Source organism: Mastigoproctus giganteus, chromosome 8, assembly GCF_048544385.1.
Source record: "Mastigoproctus giganteus isolate SK-2022 chromosome 8, ASM4854438v1, whole genome shotgun sequence".
In the NCBI taxonomy this organism is placed as follows: Eukaryota; Metazoa; Arthropoda; class Arachnida; order Uropygi; family Thelyphonidae; genus Mastigoproctus; species Mastigoproctus giganteus.
Window position 1 is genome coordinate 74,314,291 of NC_143582.1, and position 16,276 is coordinate 74,330,566.

The following is a 16,276-nucleotide window of genomic DNA, read 5'->3' on the forward strand; positions in this document are numbered from 1 at the left end:
ATCAATAGGGAAAATTATAATTGGCCCTAGACCTTCTGGAATGTCCATAAAGAATTTTAAAAATACCTTTTAAATAACTTTTTAACTGTATACAATGTAAAAGATAATGAAAATAATTATGGAATTAAATGTTTATTGCATAAAACAGCAGTTCCCAAACTGTGCGCAGCGGAATATTTTAAATTTACGAGGGAAACACAGCGATACTCGGCATCTGGCAGACACCGCGCAAACTACTAGATCAGGTAGTTCACAGTTTCAGCATTTCTTATTAAGTTGTTTGGACCTAACTACTAAATGGAACTGTTAGGTATTTCTTTTGGTCTGGGTGCACCTTGAAAAAATTACTGAGACACTAAGGGCGCCATGAACCGAGAAAGTTTGGGAACGTCTGACATAAAATACACAACGAAGAAATGACTGTTGCAGAAATATTTGGACAGCGTTGACTTTCTCTTTTCATCAATCAATTTCCAATAGCCGACAACAATCTTATCTGAGCCCTGGCGAAATAAATATCGCAGAGAACCTCAAACCTTTTGTTTGAGGTTCTATGCGATACGAAAGATTTCATCTAATTCTTTTACCGTTATCTCCTTCGCGGTAACATTTTCATCTGTCTCATTTAAAAATTTGAATTTTTATGCAAGTGTGCACTGACTTTATTAGCAGGAGACAAACAAGTAACACGTCTTCTTCCGATGGTTGATGGAACACACCGAGGCGGACAGCAAGCAAACGTTTGTTTATTGACTGTACGACTCGCGGTAAGCTTAACGTGTGATTCAAATCTTTTTCAACTATCGCATAAAAAAAAAAAAAAAAAAATCATGTTAACTGGAATTTTGCATCGTGTAAAGTCACAAGTGGTACAACCAGGCCTCGCATAACGCGATTTTCAGTTAACGCTATTTGAAAACTTATACCACTTTTCACGATGCAAATTTCCAGTTAACGCAATTTTTTTTTTTTTTCTTTATACAGTGTCCTGTGCCGACATGTATCCAAATCATCTCACTGAGGTCCTGTGAATGCTACGACAATTTCAACCTGAATTATAAGCAGATATTTCTTTGCCAGACTCTCCTGTTATATTCCATCAGCTCTGGAGTTTTCTCAGTCATTTCATGACAGTTTCAGCACCAGTCCACTTCCATCTACAGATACCATCACCAAATGTCCACCTAGGGATCTTCATTTCCACTGAAATGTCACATGCAGATTGATTGCTTATGTGGCCTCTATTATCATTTCATTCTGCACGTCTCTTAACTTCTTCAGTTGTGGCATCTTGCATTCACAATCATACGTCTCCTCAAAGGCCTACAAGCATATTTATAGTTGTTTCTGACACGTGGTACTTGGGCAGGATGTGACCACTACAAATGGAAGGCTGTCCAGATTATTAATGGAAGGACAGCATACATTTGTTCTGTGCAATTTTGAAACTGTGTTTTGAAATTGCACAGAACAAATAAGAGCATATTCTTTATATGCTAAACACTAATAATAAATTACAAACCATTATGTTTAAATTTATATCATAAACGTATGACTGTTTAAAATGGGCTTAAACAGTACAGAACAAATACAACTAATGCTAACATGAATTGTGTTGTTCTACTACATGAACCACACCCAAATAATCAGTTGTGAGTAACCAGTACATACTAACAGGGCCAATGTGTCTGCTACTTCAGCTTCAGGTTCCACAATGACAGCAGGATTGTTATTTATAGAACAGAATTTGTTGAACTGGTTACACAACAAATATGTTTACTTTTGCTGAGTTAACTGGTATGATTTTAATTCATGAAGAGATTCAAAAGAATTCTGCACTTCTGTCTACAGATATGTCAAAAAATCTCCATCTGAATGAGTAGCAAATTGTAAAACATTTGTTGCTATGCAGAGGTGATTTAGAGAAACAGGTACTCTGACACCGTGAGGAGTAAACACTGGTAAAGAGAGATTTTATGAACTACAAATAATGAAGAACCTTGTGCTATATACAAGTATTCCCCATCCCAAATACCAAAAGTTGTCAGGTCACGTAAATGTCTGATCTGCAAGCATATGGAGGTTGTTACACTAACCAGCAATTGTACCCATTTAACAAAAACTGTTGTCATAAGATCCTCAAGTTATCAGTCAAGTTCCAGTTACAGGTGAATTTTTTTTCGTGAGATATGGAATTTGCAACTCTCAAAATACTCATACGTTGTCATTATTTTTCATACTTTCAGACATGGTCAAATGCAACGAATTTGTGTACTTTTCACAATTACTTAAAAAACAAACCATTCAGTGAAATTATATTGTTTTACCAAGATTAACTGTTTTTATTTCAAGATCTTTCCCCCACACTCACAATAACTTTTCATCATAAAATCTAACTGATAAAAACTGAAAATTTCCAATAAGATGTATTCAAGTAAATGACATTATGGAAATAAAATATCATAAATGTACAAAATAAGACAGATTAATAAAAATGTGTTTTTAACAAGTATGAACAAAAGTGACAGTTACTACTGAAATGTACAATACCTTTGTATATAAATATGTAAATATTCCTAACATTATATTTACAGTAGACTTTCAAAATAATGGCACCTTTGGGGATTCAAGGTGCCGTTATTTAGATTTTTTCATTATCTAGAAAGTTTTATTCTTTATATATTTAATGCAGAAATAATGAGATTAAGAATGCAGTTTTATTAACTGCACATAAAAAAACAATAACATGCTGACAATCCAATGTTATATTCTGCCATTAATACACTCCTACTTACGCCTGTTCTATTTTCTTCATTATATCATTTGGTCTGCACTGGTAGCACAGTGGTATTGTCACTGTCCTCCACATGACAGGTGAAAAAGGCCAGGTGAAAATCTTAAACTGGGGGGGGGGGGTTCATCCAGAAAAACAGGCAAATCGACCAGAGAACACATGCAATTTACAGATACAATACACATGGGTATATGAATTAGCTTTCTGGGTGACCCTAAGTAATTCTAATTCTAAGTAATAGTTTGGATTATATCAAGTTTGTCACTAAGCTTTAATGTTGTTCTTCTTTTCTTCTATGTATAAGGTTTTTATCAACTATAGGAGCCATAGTGAGGGGTTTTTGATTTAAAATAAATGTAAAACAGCGGTATAATCCATGAAATTGGATTATACCGCTGATATCAGTATATAATTCACTTTCAAAATGGCGCATATAAACAAATACAGTAATCACGTGATGACACCATTTTCTTTTTTTGTCACTGCAAGGCATCTGTGCTGTATGGAAATCAGATCTCAATGTGCCATTAGCTCAAATGTTCCATTATTTGGGGTGCTGTTATTTAGACAGTCTACTGTATGGAGTTCCTTCAGAGTTTGCTTCCTTTTCATTAACTCAATCTCATTTAGCATAGCCGTTATCTTCTTTTCCAGACAACATTGTATAATTGCACCCATGTGTCGTCTGTGGACAGCCTTTCTTTGTACAGGCAACAATTCCTTGTCTCCAGTATTTTCAACACATCCAGTGCATTTGCATGAGCAATATCAAAACGGTTCATTCATCTTTTCCATCAATTCTTCTTCTTTCTTGCATTGATCGTTTTGCCTTACTATTCATCTGTTTCCGCAAGCTCCTCCAATATTAGCACAATGTCTCCAATGTAATAATACAATGTTGTGTTTCTAATAAGAATACAAGCTTTTTACTAAAAATAAAAATTTTTAGAAAAAAATTTTGTATTACCAGTCTGGCATCTTCACATACATTTAATTTAACTGTCTGCTGATTAAAAATCTCAACACCTGCCTGGTGAATGGTAAGTTACTATCCGAAATTTAATTTGAAATACACTTTTTAATGCCAAAATAATCTGCTCAAAAGGAAATAACTCATTTGCACATGAAATTAATAATTTCATGTGGTATTTCATAATTATCAAACTCTAACAGGGAGCTAAAAGTGATTTTATAATAACTAAGAGCAAAGTAGAGGAGAAATTGTTGAAGTTAAACATAAAAAGGCACCTGGGGTGGATAGAATCTATCCAGTTATATTAAAGGAGACAGCAAAGAAAGTAAGCAAACCGTTAGCCATAATTGTGAGAGTTTCCTTAGATTCTGGGGAGGTCCCCATGGACTGGAGGTGTGCAAATGTATCACAAATTCACAAAGAGGGGTTCTAAAGGTAACTATACACCTGTTAGTTTAACTTGTGTTCCAGGGAAAATAATGGAATGGATTTGTTAAAGGGAGGTCTTGTCTAACCAATTTGACTGGATACTATGATGTGGCCACAAAGGAACTGAATGCCAAAAATAATTTTGATATCATATACTTGGATTTCAGGAAAGCTTTTGATACTGTTGCACATGGAAAACTGCTGTACAAACTGAAGAGGTATGGCATTAAGGATAAGTTGCTATAACGGATAAAGTGGTGACTGAGTGGGAGACAAGACAGAATGGTAATCAATAAACACGATCTTCGTAGACTAATGTTATTAGTGGAGTTCCCCAGGGTTCGGTGTTGGGCCCATTGTTGTTTTGTATATTTATCAATGATATTGATGAAGGTATATCAGGTTTAATGTTTGTAGATGATACAAAGGTTGGCAGGGTTGTTGACAACAGTAAAGACAGTATGTTACTCCAACAGGATCTGGAAAGGTTGAGCAGATGGGCTGAGAGGTAGCAACTGAAGTTTGTTTAACATTAACAAATGCAAAGTATTGGATATGGGTAGCAATAACTCAAGAGAAACGTATCAACTGTGTGGCACTACAGTCAGGGAAGTGGAAAGTGAAAAGCATCTGGGGGTAATTGTGCAGTCAAATATGAAGTTTACTGAGCAGTGCAGAAGGGCTGCCAGGACAGATCATTGAGTCTTGTCAATGATATATAGGAATTTTGCTAGCAGGGACAGGGAGATGATTATCCCATTATACAAGACAATGGTCAGGCCACACCTAAAGTACTGTGTACAGGTCTGGAGGCCTCATTTTAGTAAGGATGTAGAGTTGCTAGAACAAGTACAAAGAAGGGCAACAAGATTGGTGAGGGGAACAAATGGGTGCTCTTACCAAGAAAGGCTTAAGCAAATTGCAGTGTGCCTGGAGAGTAGGCACATGTGAGGTGATTTGATTAAGGTGTATAAAGCCTTGAATGGGTTGAGCATGGGATTCTTCCTCTTGCTCAGATTAAGAACCTGAGGGGACACAGATTCAAAGTGAGGAAAGACAGTTGTAGAATAGATGCGCAGAAATTTGCCTTTAGCCAGTGGATATTTGATGGGTGGAACAGACTTCCATCTTTTGTTGCGGAAGTCGATAGCCTAAATAAATCTAAGACTGAGCTGGACAGGCATTTGGAAAGAATGGAGAGGTGAAATGGGGGGGGGGAGGGTTGGCTGATGCTGCATAAGCTTGCTTTCTTGCATCGTATGTCAATGATAATACAGTTTATTAAGCTATTCACCCAAACTACTATACATTAAGGTGATGTTTCAGACTGATGTTTCAGATCATGCTGTTGGGGGGACAAAAAATAGAAAGGGTTACAAATTTGAATATACATGCACTCCTCTACATACAAATGACTTGCATACAACTCGGAGAAACATACAAAGTACAAAGCTGTTGCTATGTTCGGTTATAAGAATGAATTTGGACACCTTTGTGATATTTTAATAAAGCTGATTTCTGGAGATCACTGCCATAAAACAATTAGCAGTTTCTGTTTATTGAGGTTTTCAGTTAGTGCAATGTAATTATAAATGGGTAGTAAACTTGATCTTATTGCATTTGCAATGGTACTGATGGCTGGAATTATGTTATTATGATGAAATGTGCTTCCCCTTCACTGAAATCATCAATCATATAAAAAAACATAAATAAATTTTCAAAATCTTTCTATTTTTTGAGCTTCACAAAGTTGTTACTCCATATCTCACTTGCGCGTATCAAGCTAGTTGCAATTTGTGCATTCCATGTTCTTTGTTATTGATTGCTGATTTTCCTACTGTTTTAAATTTTACGGAAAAAAAAAAAAGTCAGTGAACAGATATATCAATTAGTTACACTATTAATTAAGCTATGTACATAAGTGTAAATTTATTTTTATTTTGCTAAACTGTGGGAAATATTCTTCCAATTTTCACGCATCATTTAATTTTGTTAATTGGAGAAAGCAAAATGTAAATTTGTGCTCTATATCTTTACTTTTATAGCCTGTAGATAATATTTCTCCTATTTTCGCTTATTAGAATAGCTATTTAATGCAATTAAAATTCAGTTGGCAAATGTGATCACAATGACCAGCACTTACTACATATCGTATAGCGAACGCTATTTTATTTTGGAGAGTCCATCGTAAAGTGACTTGATCGTAGATTAAATTAAATTATGTATCATATTTAGATTATTGTATTTGTATTTATTGTATGTTTTTTCAGCCCCATTTAACTCTGTTACAAATTGCAAAATACTGTACGTGATGAAGTTTGTTGGAGGTTATAATCTCGGCATTGTACTGTGCTGTTCTGTACATGTATTTTGTATCTACAAGACCGAAGTTGGACTTACATACAAAATGGACTTGCATACATGAAAAAAGCCAATCAGGAACGTAAGTCAATGAGTGCCTGTATTACAAATATAATTACCAATATTACAATTGCCATAATTACAATTACCAATCTTTTGATTACAATTTTGCTAATAAACAATTCTAAGTTTGAATTATTGTTACAATAGAAACCAGATATTAAATTAAGTAAATCTTAGGTAAATACCTAAGACTTACTTAATTACTGCAGTCTTGTCTAGGTGATCCTGCAATACTTCTTTAACCAGTAACTATTTTATTTTACCCGGAACATAAATTAAATTAACAGGTCTGTAATTACTCATGTTACCCTTTAATCCCCCCCCCCCTTGTGAATTTGGGATACATTTGCACATCTCCAGTCTGTGGGAATCTTCCCTGAATCCAAGGATGCACTCAAAATTATTTCTAAGGGTTTGCTTACTTCCTTTGATCCTCCTTTAATAACTGGATAGTTCCATCCATCCTAGGCGCATTTCTTATTTTTAACTTCAACAATTTTTCCTTCACTTTGCTCTCAGTTATTACAAAATAATTTAGTTCCCCGTTCAGAGTTTGATAAAATTCTGGCCTCCACGTCCCTATTATTCCTCACGTGTGAATGCAGACACAAAATACTCACTCAGTCTGTCAGCTACCTGAGCAGGATCATCAATAGTCAAACCATCGATATTAAGTGAACCAATCTTATTCATACCCTTCCTTCTACAGTTTACATAAGTAAAGAAGTCTTTGTTGTTTTTCTTTACATTGTTTGCCAAAGATTTCTCGTAATCTGCTTTCACCTGCCTAACCTCCTTTGTGACTTGATTACAGACTAGCTGATATCTACAATAGGCTTCTGTGTTGCCTGATAATTTATATGCATCCCATGCATTTTCCTTCTCTGCCACAAGTCTCATTCCGGGCTAGCCAGGTGGGTAAAGTGCCTGCCTGGCAACCCAAAGGTCGCGGGTTCGATTCCCGCCTCGGGCTTGGATCAAAGTACTGCAAAAACCTTGGGAGGTGCACTATGGCCACAGAAGCCGATGCGCCAACAACTACCAAACCAAAAAAAAAAAAAACGAGTCTTATTAGTTCATCTGACATCCATTTAGGCCTAAACCTTGAACAATATTTCTTATTCTGTATGAAAAGCCTAGTAGCTTCCACAATTAGTTCCTTGAATGCTTCTCACTTAGCATTTGCTGTTGGTGACAACATCAGCTTGTCCACACTGTACAGAATTTAAAAACTCTCTGAGACCACTGTAGTCACCTTTACGGAAGCAAAAACCCTTCCCTTTACCCCGATGGTAGTTACATCTTAATAAATCCCACATCAATACACTGCCGTCACTGCCACCTAGTGGTTCCTTCCACCAAGTGGTATCTGCAGATTCTTAATGCATGAATAATCACTGCTGATAACCAGATCAAGAGCATTACTTCCTCTGGTTGCCTCTCAAACATGCTCCTGTAGAAAACAGTCATCCAATAAATCCACAAAAGCCTTGCTAGTGTGCGAGTGACCAATCCACAAGTTCCAGTCTATATCTGGGAAGTTAAAATCCCTCATTATAAGAAAATCTGATATACTGGCCCACTCTATTTTCCTGTACAGTTGTTCACTGTACTCATCAGAGTCATTAGGCCTATAACACTCCTACTAGCATTTTTGCTTTCCCAGTGCTTATGTCACACCAAATCGACTCAACATTGCACTGTCCATCTATGCCAACTGTATGTACTCCCTTAAATTTTACATGTTTTTTTAACTAGTTCACGAACACCCCCTCACCCAGTATCCAACGAACCGACATATCAACAGGTTACAAATCTTTCCTCGTGTACACCATCGCAGGACCAGATTTCACTTTTATCCAAAGGATTAAATTATAATTTACCACCTCGAAAACTGCCAAAAAAACAATGCGTAATTGATATTGAATTTGGACTTCGTAATGTTCCACAAAAAGATGTATTTATTCAACAAGTTAACCAAGTAGTGAATAACATAAAAGAAACGAGATTTCCTAAATTGAATACACATGACAGTTCAGCTTTACGAGAACTTCGGGAAAATAAGGACATTATTATACAGAGGGCAGATAAAGGAGATACAGTGGTAATACTAGATAAACATGATTATATTAATAAGTTAGAGTCAGTTGTGTCTGATACCTCCACTTATCGTGAAGTAGACCCGGCACTGTTTACCAATTTGGTAAATCAATACAATAAAACGTTAACCACATATCGTAAAAACGACTACATTACTATGGTTCAGTTGAAGGAATTGAAGTCCAGAACATACAATATTCCTGCACTTTTCAGTCAGGTAAAATTACACATTTCCTATTCGTAATTGGATAAAATTGGATTTCCTATTCAACCTATTGTTTCCTACAGGAACTCGGCATTTTCATCCTTAGCCACACATGTACATAACATTATAAAACCCTTTAGACAAGTAATACAATTTGGGATTAAGAACTACGATACATTATTTAATAATCTTAAAGACTGTAGACTCGGCGACAATGACAATTTATTCTCACTAGATGTTACCTCATTATACACGAATGTAAACGTTGAATACACATTAGATATTATTTGGGATATGTTAAATAAAAACTCGACACCGATTAATTATACGAAGCTGCCTATTAAGGAAATTTTTCACTTAATTAAACTGTTAGTTGAGGCTAACTACATCACCTTTCGAGACAAGGTGTACAAACAAATTTTTGGATTACCAATGGGTTTGAGCCTGAGTGGCTTAATGTCAGAGATCTATCTCTCAACGATTGAGCAGATACATTTGACACCTTTTCGTCCCCGTATCACATACTATGGGAGGTATCTAGACGATGTTCTAGTTATTACCGATAGTAGTACTATCCAAGACATTTTACATTCGTTTAATAATATTCATTCTAGACTCAAATTTACATTGGAAAGGGAAGATACGGATACAAAGTCATTAAACTTTCTAAATTTCACGCTTACCCGGGACTCGAACAAAATACAATTTAGCATCTATCGAAAACCCACAAACACCGGTATGCTTCTACATTATAATAGCTATCACCCATTCACCTACAAAAGATCGATTATCTTTAATCAATTTCTAAATGCCTATAAATATTCAACGACGGATTCTGCTTTGGACTCAGAAATACAAATATTAACTAGCAGATTCTTAAACAGGGGTTATTCCATTAACACAATAAATCGAATTAGGGTACAAGCTAAGGATAGGATACAAAATACTACACCAATCAACAATAGTAATATCAAAAAATACTTAATTCTGTCCCATATGTTGAACAGTGGCACAAACAGCTTAACAGATTCTTTAAAGATACTGAATTTAAAATTATAGCTAGGCCTATACGGAAGTTACACACTATACTGAACAATCGCTCGGTTCTTTCCGCGTTCGCAACACAAATTAATGATCTGGTATACAACATTTCTTGCGGTGATTGCGACTCGTCTTACCAAGGTTCGACGTGGTTTTCTCTTAATATTCGTGTAAATCAACACGAAGCCTCAGTTCGGGCTTCTCGTTCAACAGCGTCAGAATTAGCCTTTCATGCCATTAACGAAAAACATACTTTTTTATTTAACGAGGCCAAAATACTTAACGTTCAACGTAATTATACGCGACTATTAATTGCAGAAACCGTTGAAATTAAATTACACGAGAATTCTGTTAATGTTCGGCGGCCATATTTGATCTCCGATGCGTGGACCTTTACGTGCATGCGCGAAGACATATAATCACTATTTAAGTTGCAGGTTTAGCCTGATTCGGTAATTTTCATTCCTGTGATCACGACAGTCGGTCGAAAAGCATTGTCAGCTTCAGGAAGGAAAATCGTTTTGAATATTTTCGTTAGATTCTTTCAATTGCATTAATTTGAATTTTAATTGTTTTAAATTGATTTTGAATTGTGTTAAATTGATTATTTAATTATTTATATTTTACTTTAATGTACCGGTAAGTTGTCGATTTTTTCGTTTTTTCCGTTTTAATTTCTGGAGAGTATCATACGGAAGTGTTCTACGTACTATATTGAGGTAAACTCCTCTTATTAATTTACTTAACTAACAACATAACCCCTCCTCCCTTCCTATGCTGTCTGTATACATTGTACTCCCCAAATTCAAATTCTGCATTCTTTATCTCTGTGTGACACCATGTGTCTGATACCCTAACAATATTTGCCTTTGATGTCTTGACCAGCACTGCAAATTCGTCAAATTTATTTACAATAATCCTAGCATTGGTGTACATGCACCTGTTCTTACTCTTAATTACTCTAATACAGCCCATGTATTTACTTGTTCCATGACTCCCAGCAGTTGTAGAAATTTCCAACACCTTGCTTTACAGGCTGCTGTTCATTCCAATAGAAATAGTACAAGAATCCTTTCACCTCTGCCTCTAGCTACTGTTAATCTATTAGTCTCTGAATAGATTAACAGATTAACATAGATCTATTAGTTTGTGAATAGATTAACAGTAGCTGAAGGCAGCTGTGAAAGTGTTCTTGCACTGCTTCTATTGGAATGATCAGCATTCTGGAAAGCAAAGTGCTGGGGATTTCAAGAACTTCTGGAAGTCATCATGGAACAAGTAAATACCTGGCAACCACATCAGGGATCAAGGGAGTCAATGAGGATGGCAAAGAGTAGTTGCTAGCTTCACATGTCGAGTCCCTTACCAACAATGAATTACAAGAGTTAGGTCTCCACATTGTGCTTTGAGAAATCATGATTCTGAGCCTGCTCCCATAAGCATTTTGGCTATTGAAATCATCAGAAAGGCACTTTCACCACACTACCAACAAGTATGAATAAAAGTACACAATCAGTATAGAATTTGCTGGAGTACACAAATGACTTTTCTTTGTCTCACCTTGTTTGTTCATTTGTTGTCATGGGAAGAACCATATTTATATATTTATTAATGATACCGATGAAGGCATATCAAGCTTACTGCCTAAATTTGCAGAAAACAGTAATCAAGGCACAGAATTGCAAACTAGTTCTAGGAGAATTAGGCAGATGAGCTGAGAAGTGGCAATTGAGATTTAACATTATTATATGCAAAGGTATTGCATATGGCAGATAATTCCAGAATAACACAACAATTAGGTGGTACTACACTTAAGGTGGGGAAGAATAAAAGAGACCGAGAAATAATTATACAATCTGACATGAAGTTCTCTAAGTAGTGCAGACAGGCTGCTAGGGCAGCACATGGGGTTCTCAATGGTATACAAGAATTTTGATAGCTGGGACAAGGAGGTGATTATCCTGTTATATAAGACAGTGGCTAGGATGCTCTTGAGTACTGTATACAGGTCTGGAAGGCTCAATTTTAAGTAGGTTAGGGATCTGTTGGAACAGATGCAGAGAAGAGAAACAAGATTAGTCAAGGACACAAAAGGGTGCTCTTACCACAAAAGACCTCAGTTCTGCACATTAGTATTAGCCATATGGTGAATGGAGGCCCTAACCTTTTGCTGAATTAGTCAAAAATATAAAAAAAATAAGTTAGTTAATGTATGCAGCACATTTGATTTTTTTCTTAAATGATTTTTTTTTTTCCATTTTCTTTAATATAAATGAAAAGTAAATATAGTGATCTCCTTATCAACTAATTACTAAGATTATAACTCTCTTCCTGTATTACTCTTTTTTTTTTTTTTTTTTTAAACACACACACTTCTGTGTGTGTGTGTGTGTGTGTGTGTGTGTGTGTGTGTGTGTGTGTGTGTGTGTGTGTGTGTGTGTGTGTGTGTGTGTGTGTGTGTGTGTGTGTGTGTGTGTGTGTGTCTTTTGACACATGTAACATCATGTTCACGAATCTTGTATAACAATACATGTGAAGCAACCATGGACTGTCTATAGCTAACAACATTTAATCTATGAATTTCTATCCACCCCTATACAAATTGTGTGGAAAATAGAAATGACAAATTTCCAGATTTCTATTTGTCTGATTTTAATGAAATCTGGTTTGGCTCAATAAATAGTTTTAAATAGTCCAAATATAATGAAAATCCATCTGCTCGGAGTTATGGATGATTCTGCTGGTGTGTTACAGACAGTCAAACATGGTGAAGACAATAGGGGCTTAGCATATATATATAGTATTAGTAATGGCCACATGGTGCAAGGAAGCCATGCAGCACCAACTTATGCAGCTTATGCAGCACCAACCAAAAAAAATAAATAATAAATAAATAATAATAATAAAATAAAATAACAAAAAATACACAAAATAAAATAATAAGAATAAAAACAAATTAATAAGAGAAAAGGAAATGGACAACCTATGCATTTCCTTCCTCCCTTAGATAATTATCCAGTTGATCTTTGAATTTCCCCAGACTGTCAGCCTCTACCATCCATGGTAGAGGCTGACAGTCTGGGGAAATTCAAAGATCAGCTGGATAATTAATTTATTCCGGTAGTTAATTTATTCCAGTAATTTATAACTCTCTGGGTAAAATAAAACTTCCTGCAATCCAGTCTAAACAACTCCCCTCGTAACTTGAAATTATGGCCCCTAGTTCTAGAATCATTTATAACCATGAAAATTTTGTCCTTATTCATTTTGCTTATGCCTCTCAGAGTCTTAAACACCTCAATCAAGTCTCCTCTAAAGTGCCTAGTTTCCAAGATCTGCAACCCACATATTCCAAGTCTTTCCTCATATGGATACGCTTCTGCCGATCTCACCAGGCAAGTTAAATGTCTTTGGACCCTATCAAGAAGCAAAATGTCTTTCTTTAGGTGTGGTCTCCATACCTGAACACAGTATTCCAAGTGTGATCTAACAATAGCCTTATATAATGGGATTATGACAACCTTATCTCTACTAGCGATTGTTCAATAAATCATCAATAGGACACCATTGGCCCTCCTTGCAACCAGTCTACAATGTTCAGAGAACTTCATATCTGACCATATCGTAATATCCAAGTCCCTTTCCCCCACTATCAATTCTAGTTCAACTCTGCCAAATGTATAAGTTATTTTGGGGTTACTGTTCCCCAGGTGCAATAGCTTATACTTTGCTGGATTAAAGCATAGCTGCCATTTTTCTGACCATCTCTGAAGTCATTCTCGGTCATTCTGAAGAGGCTCTGCTTGGCGGCAATCATTAACTACTCTACCAATCTTTACATCATCTGCAAATTTAGAAATCATGCCCTCTATCCCTTCATCGATTTCATTTATGAATATCAAAAACAACAATGGTCCTAATACTGATCCTTGAAGAACCCCACTTCTTACATCAACCCAATCTGCAGAATAACCATTTATCATAACCCTCTGCCTCCTTCCCTGAAGCCACCCTGCTATCCACCTAAGGATTTTCCCTGCGATTCCAACCTGTTCCAGCTTATAAAGTAACCGCACATATGAGAGACTGAGTCAAATGCTTTGCTGAAATCCAAATAAACAACGTCAAAATCATTCCCCTAGTCCAGCTCTTGAGTGACCCTGTCAAAACAGCTAACCAGATTAGTCAAAATGATTTTCCCTTTACAAAACCTTGCTGAGTATCCTTCAGAATTCCATTTCTATCTAAGTGATCCTGAATTCCACCCTTGATCATAGTCTCATTGATTTTTCCTACCAATGATTAGACAACCGGTCGGTAATTTCCCACTTCACTCTTAGAACTGCCCTTATGTATTGGAGATACACTGGCACTTTTCCAATCAAACAGAATCACTCCCGAGTCCAGTGATGCTCTCATAATTAGCCTCAATGATTCAATGCACTCACTTGTCGCCTCCCTTAAGATTATAGGGAAAATGCTATCAACCCCAGGAGCCTTACCTTCTTCTCAGCTCCAGTCTAATAGGGTTGTATTTTTCTTTTTGTCAATTTCTGAAAAATACTACAATATGCAAAAAAAAAAAAAAAAAGATGTGAATTTTTTGATCAATGTAATTGTGGATACATATTAGAATATGTCCTATTATGAAGACCATAATCATCTGAAAAAATACATTAAGCTTCTTGAAAGGGTCCAAAGTTGGGCAACTCACATGACGAGATGAGCAAAAGGGTGACAGTACAAGGAAAGACTCCAATTATGGAGGTCTACAGAACTTGGCAAACAGGCACCTCAGAGGTGACGTGATTGAAGTTTATAAGGCTCTGAGAGGAGTTAGTCACTGATTGCCAGAACAGGTTGTCTTTGCAAGTAGTTGAGGCTGACAATTTGAATAAATTCAAAGGTAAACTGGATAAATAATAATTTTATCTACTTTTTTTTTTTTTTATTATTTACTTATTTTTTATTTTTTTAGCCAGTGCAACAAAAGCCTGTGGCTTCCTTGCACTATACGGCTATTAACTATCACCCGTCTACACTGCTTGGAGAACTTCATGTCTGACCATACTGTAACTCCCAAATTCCTTTCTTCCTATACTCTTTTTTTAGTTCAACCACACCAAGTGTGCAAGTTATTTTGGGGTTACTGTTCCCAAGTGTAAGACTACTACATTTTTCTGCATTAAAATATAGCTGCTACTTTTCTGACCATCCCTGAAGTCTATCTAAGTTACCACAAAGAAGCTCTGCTTAGCACTGATCACTAAATTGCAGCATTTGGAAACTGGGGTGCCTGCAAGGAGACCTCAATGAGGTCTCCTTGCAGGCACCTCAAGGCTTTATATGAAGTGAGTGAGTAAACTAAATGTTGATGGTGTCCTTACTCCTTGGGGCAACACACAATGGGGGACAAACTCAAATTGAAAAAGAATGGCTGCAGGATACCTATGCATAATTTGCTTTCAGACAAATTAACTGATTGTTGGAACAAATTTTCATTGTTGTTCAAGTGGGTAGTTTGAATAAATTTAAGAAAGAATTGGACAAACTATTAGAGGGGATGGACAAATGATGTGTTTTTTTTTTTTTTTTTTTTTGTTTTATGCTGTTTACTTAATTCCTTGCATCATTTTCCACTACTAATATTAATTCACAACAAAAATATAACAGAGCACAATAAATAAAGAGATTCTATTCAGAAAATAAAATGGTCAGTAATACATAAATGGTTATTCTGCATAATTAATAATGCTTGCTTTGTAGTTAAATAAATTATAACAACACTGGTTTGCAGAAAAATATAGAGAGCAGAGCATATTTTATGAATGTGCTTCTAAAAATTTAGTCTGAACAAATTTTGCAACTCTCTAAAACTTATCTTTAATATTCGTAATCATAATTTCAATCTAATCATATCATAATTATGATAATTAGTATATTATTATATTTCTTCTTCTCTGGACATATTTAAGTAAATTTCTGTTATTCTTCTAAATATATTATTATTAATACCAATATCAATTATTAATGAATAATCATAATTTCAATAATAATCTTATGCAAAAATAAATCAGAACATGAAAATATGTTGGAGGTTTAATTATGAAAAAGGATACCATACATGCCATCCTGAAATTCTATAGCAGCTCTTCTAATAATTCTCTCTCTCATCAGTTGAGCAGGACTTTTAGTTTTGGTAAGCTTATCTTCTTCTCTGGACAAAGTTAATCTCTACAGTGAGAGAGCATTATCTTAAATGACAGATTTCATTAAATCATATTAGGAAATTTAATCAAGTAGCAGTAAT

The 16,276-nt window shown here is 35.6% G+C and overlaps 1 protein-coding gene across 1 annotated transcript in view; it reads right to left on the reverse strand.

The window, feature by feature from the left end:
- The window catches only part of SCOT (Succinyl-CoA:3-ketoacid CoA transferase), a 180,886-nt gene that overhangs the window by 77,671 nt on the left and 86,939 nt on the right, over positions 1 to 16,276 (reverse strand). Inside the window, exon 9 of the mRNA XM_090379500.1 lies at positions 16,086 to 16,200. Within this exon, the coding sequence (XP_090235626.1) occupies positions 16,086 to 16,200 (115 nt within the window). The remainder of the gene's footprint in view (positions 1 to 16,085; positions 16,201 to 16,276) is intronic.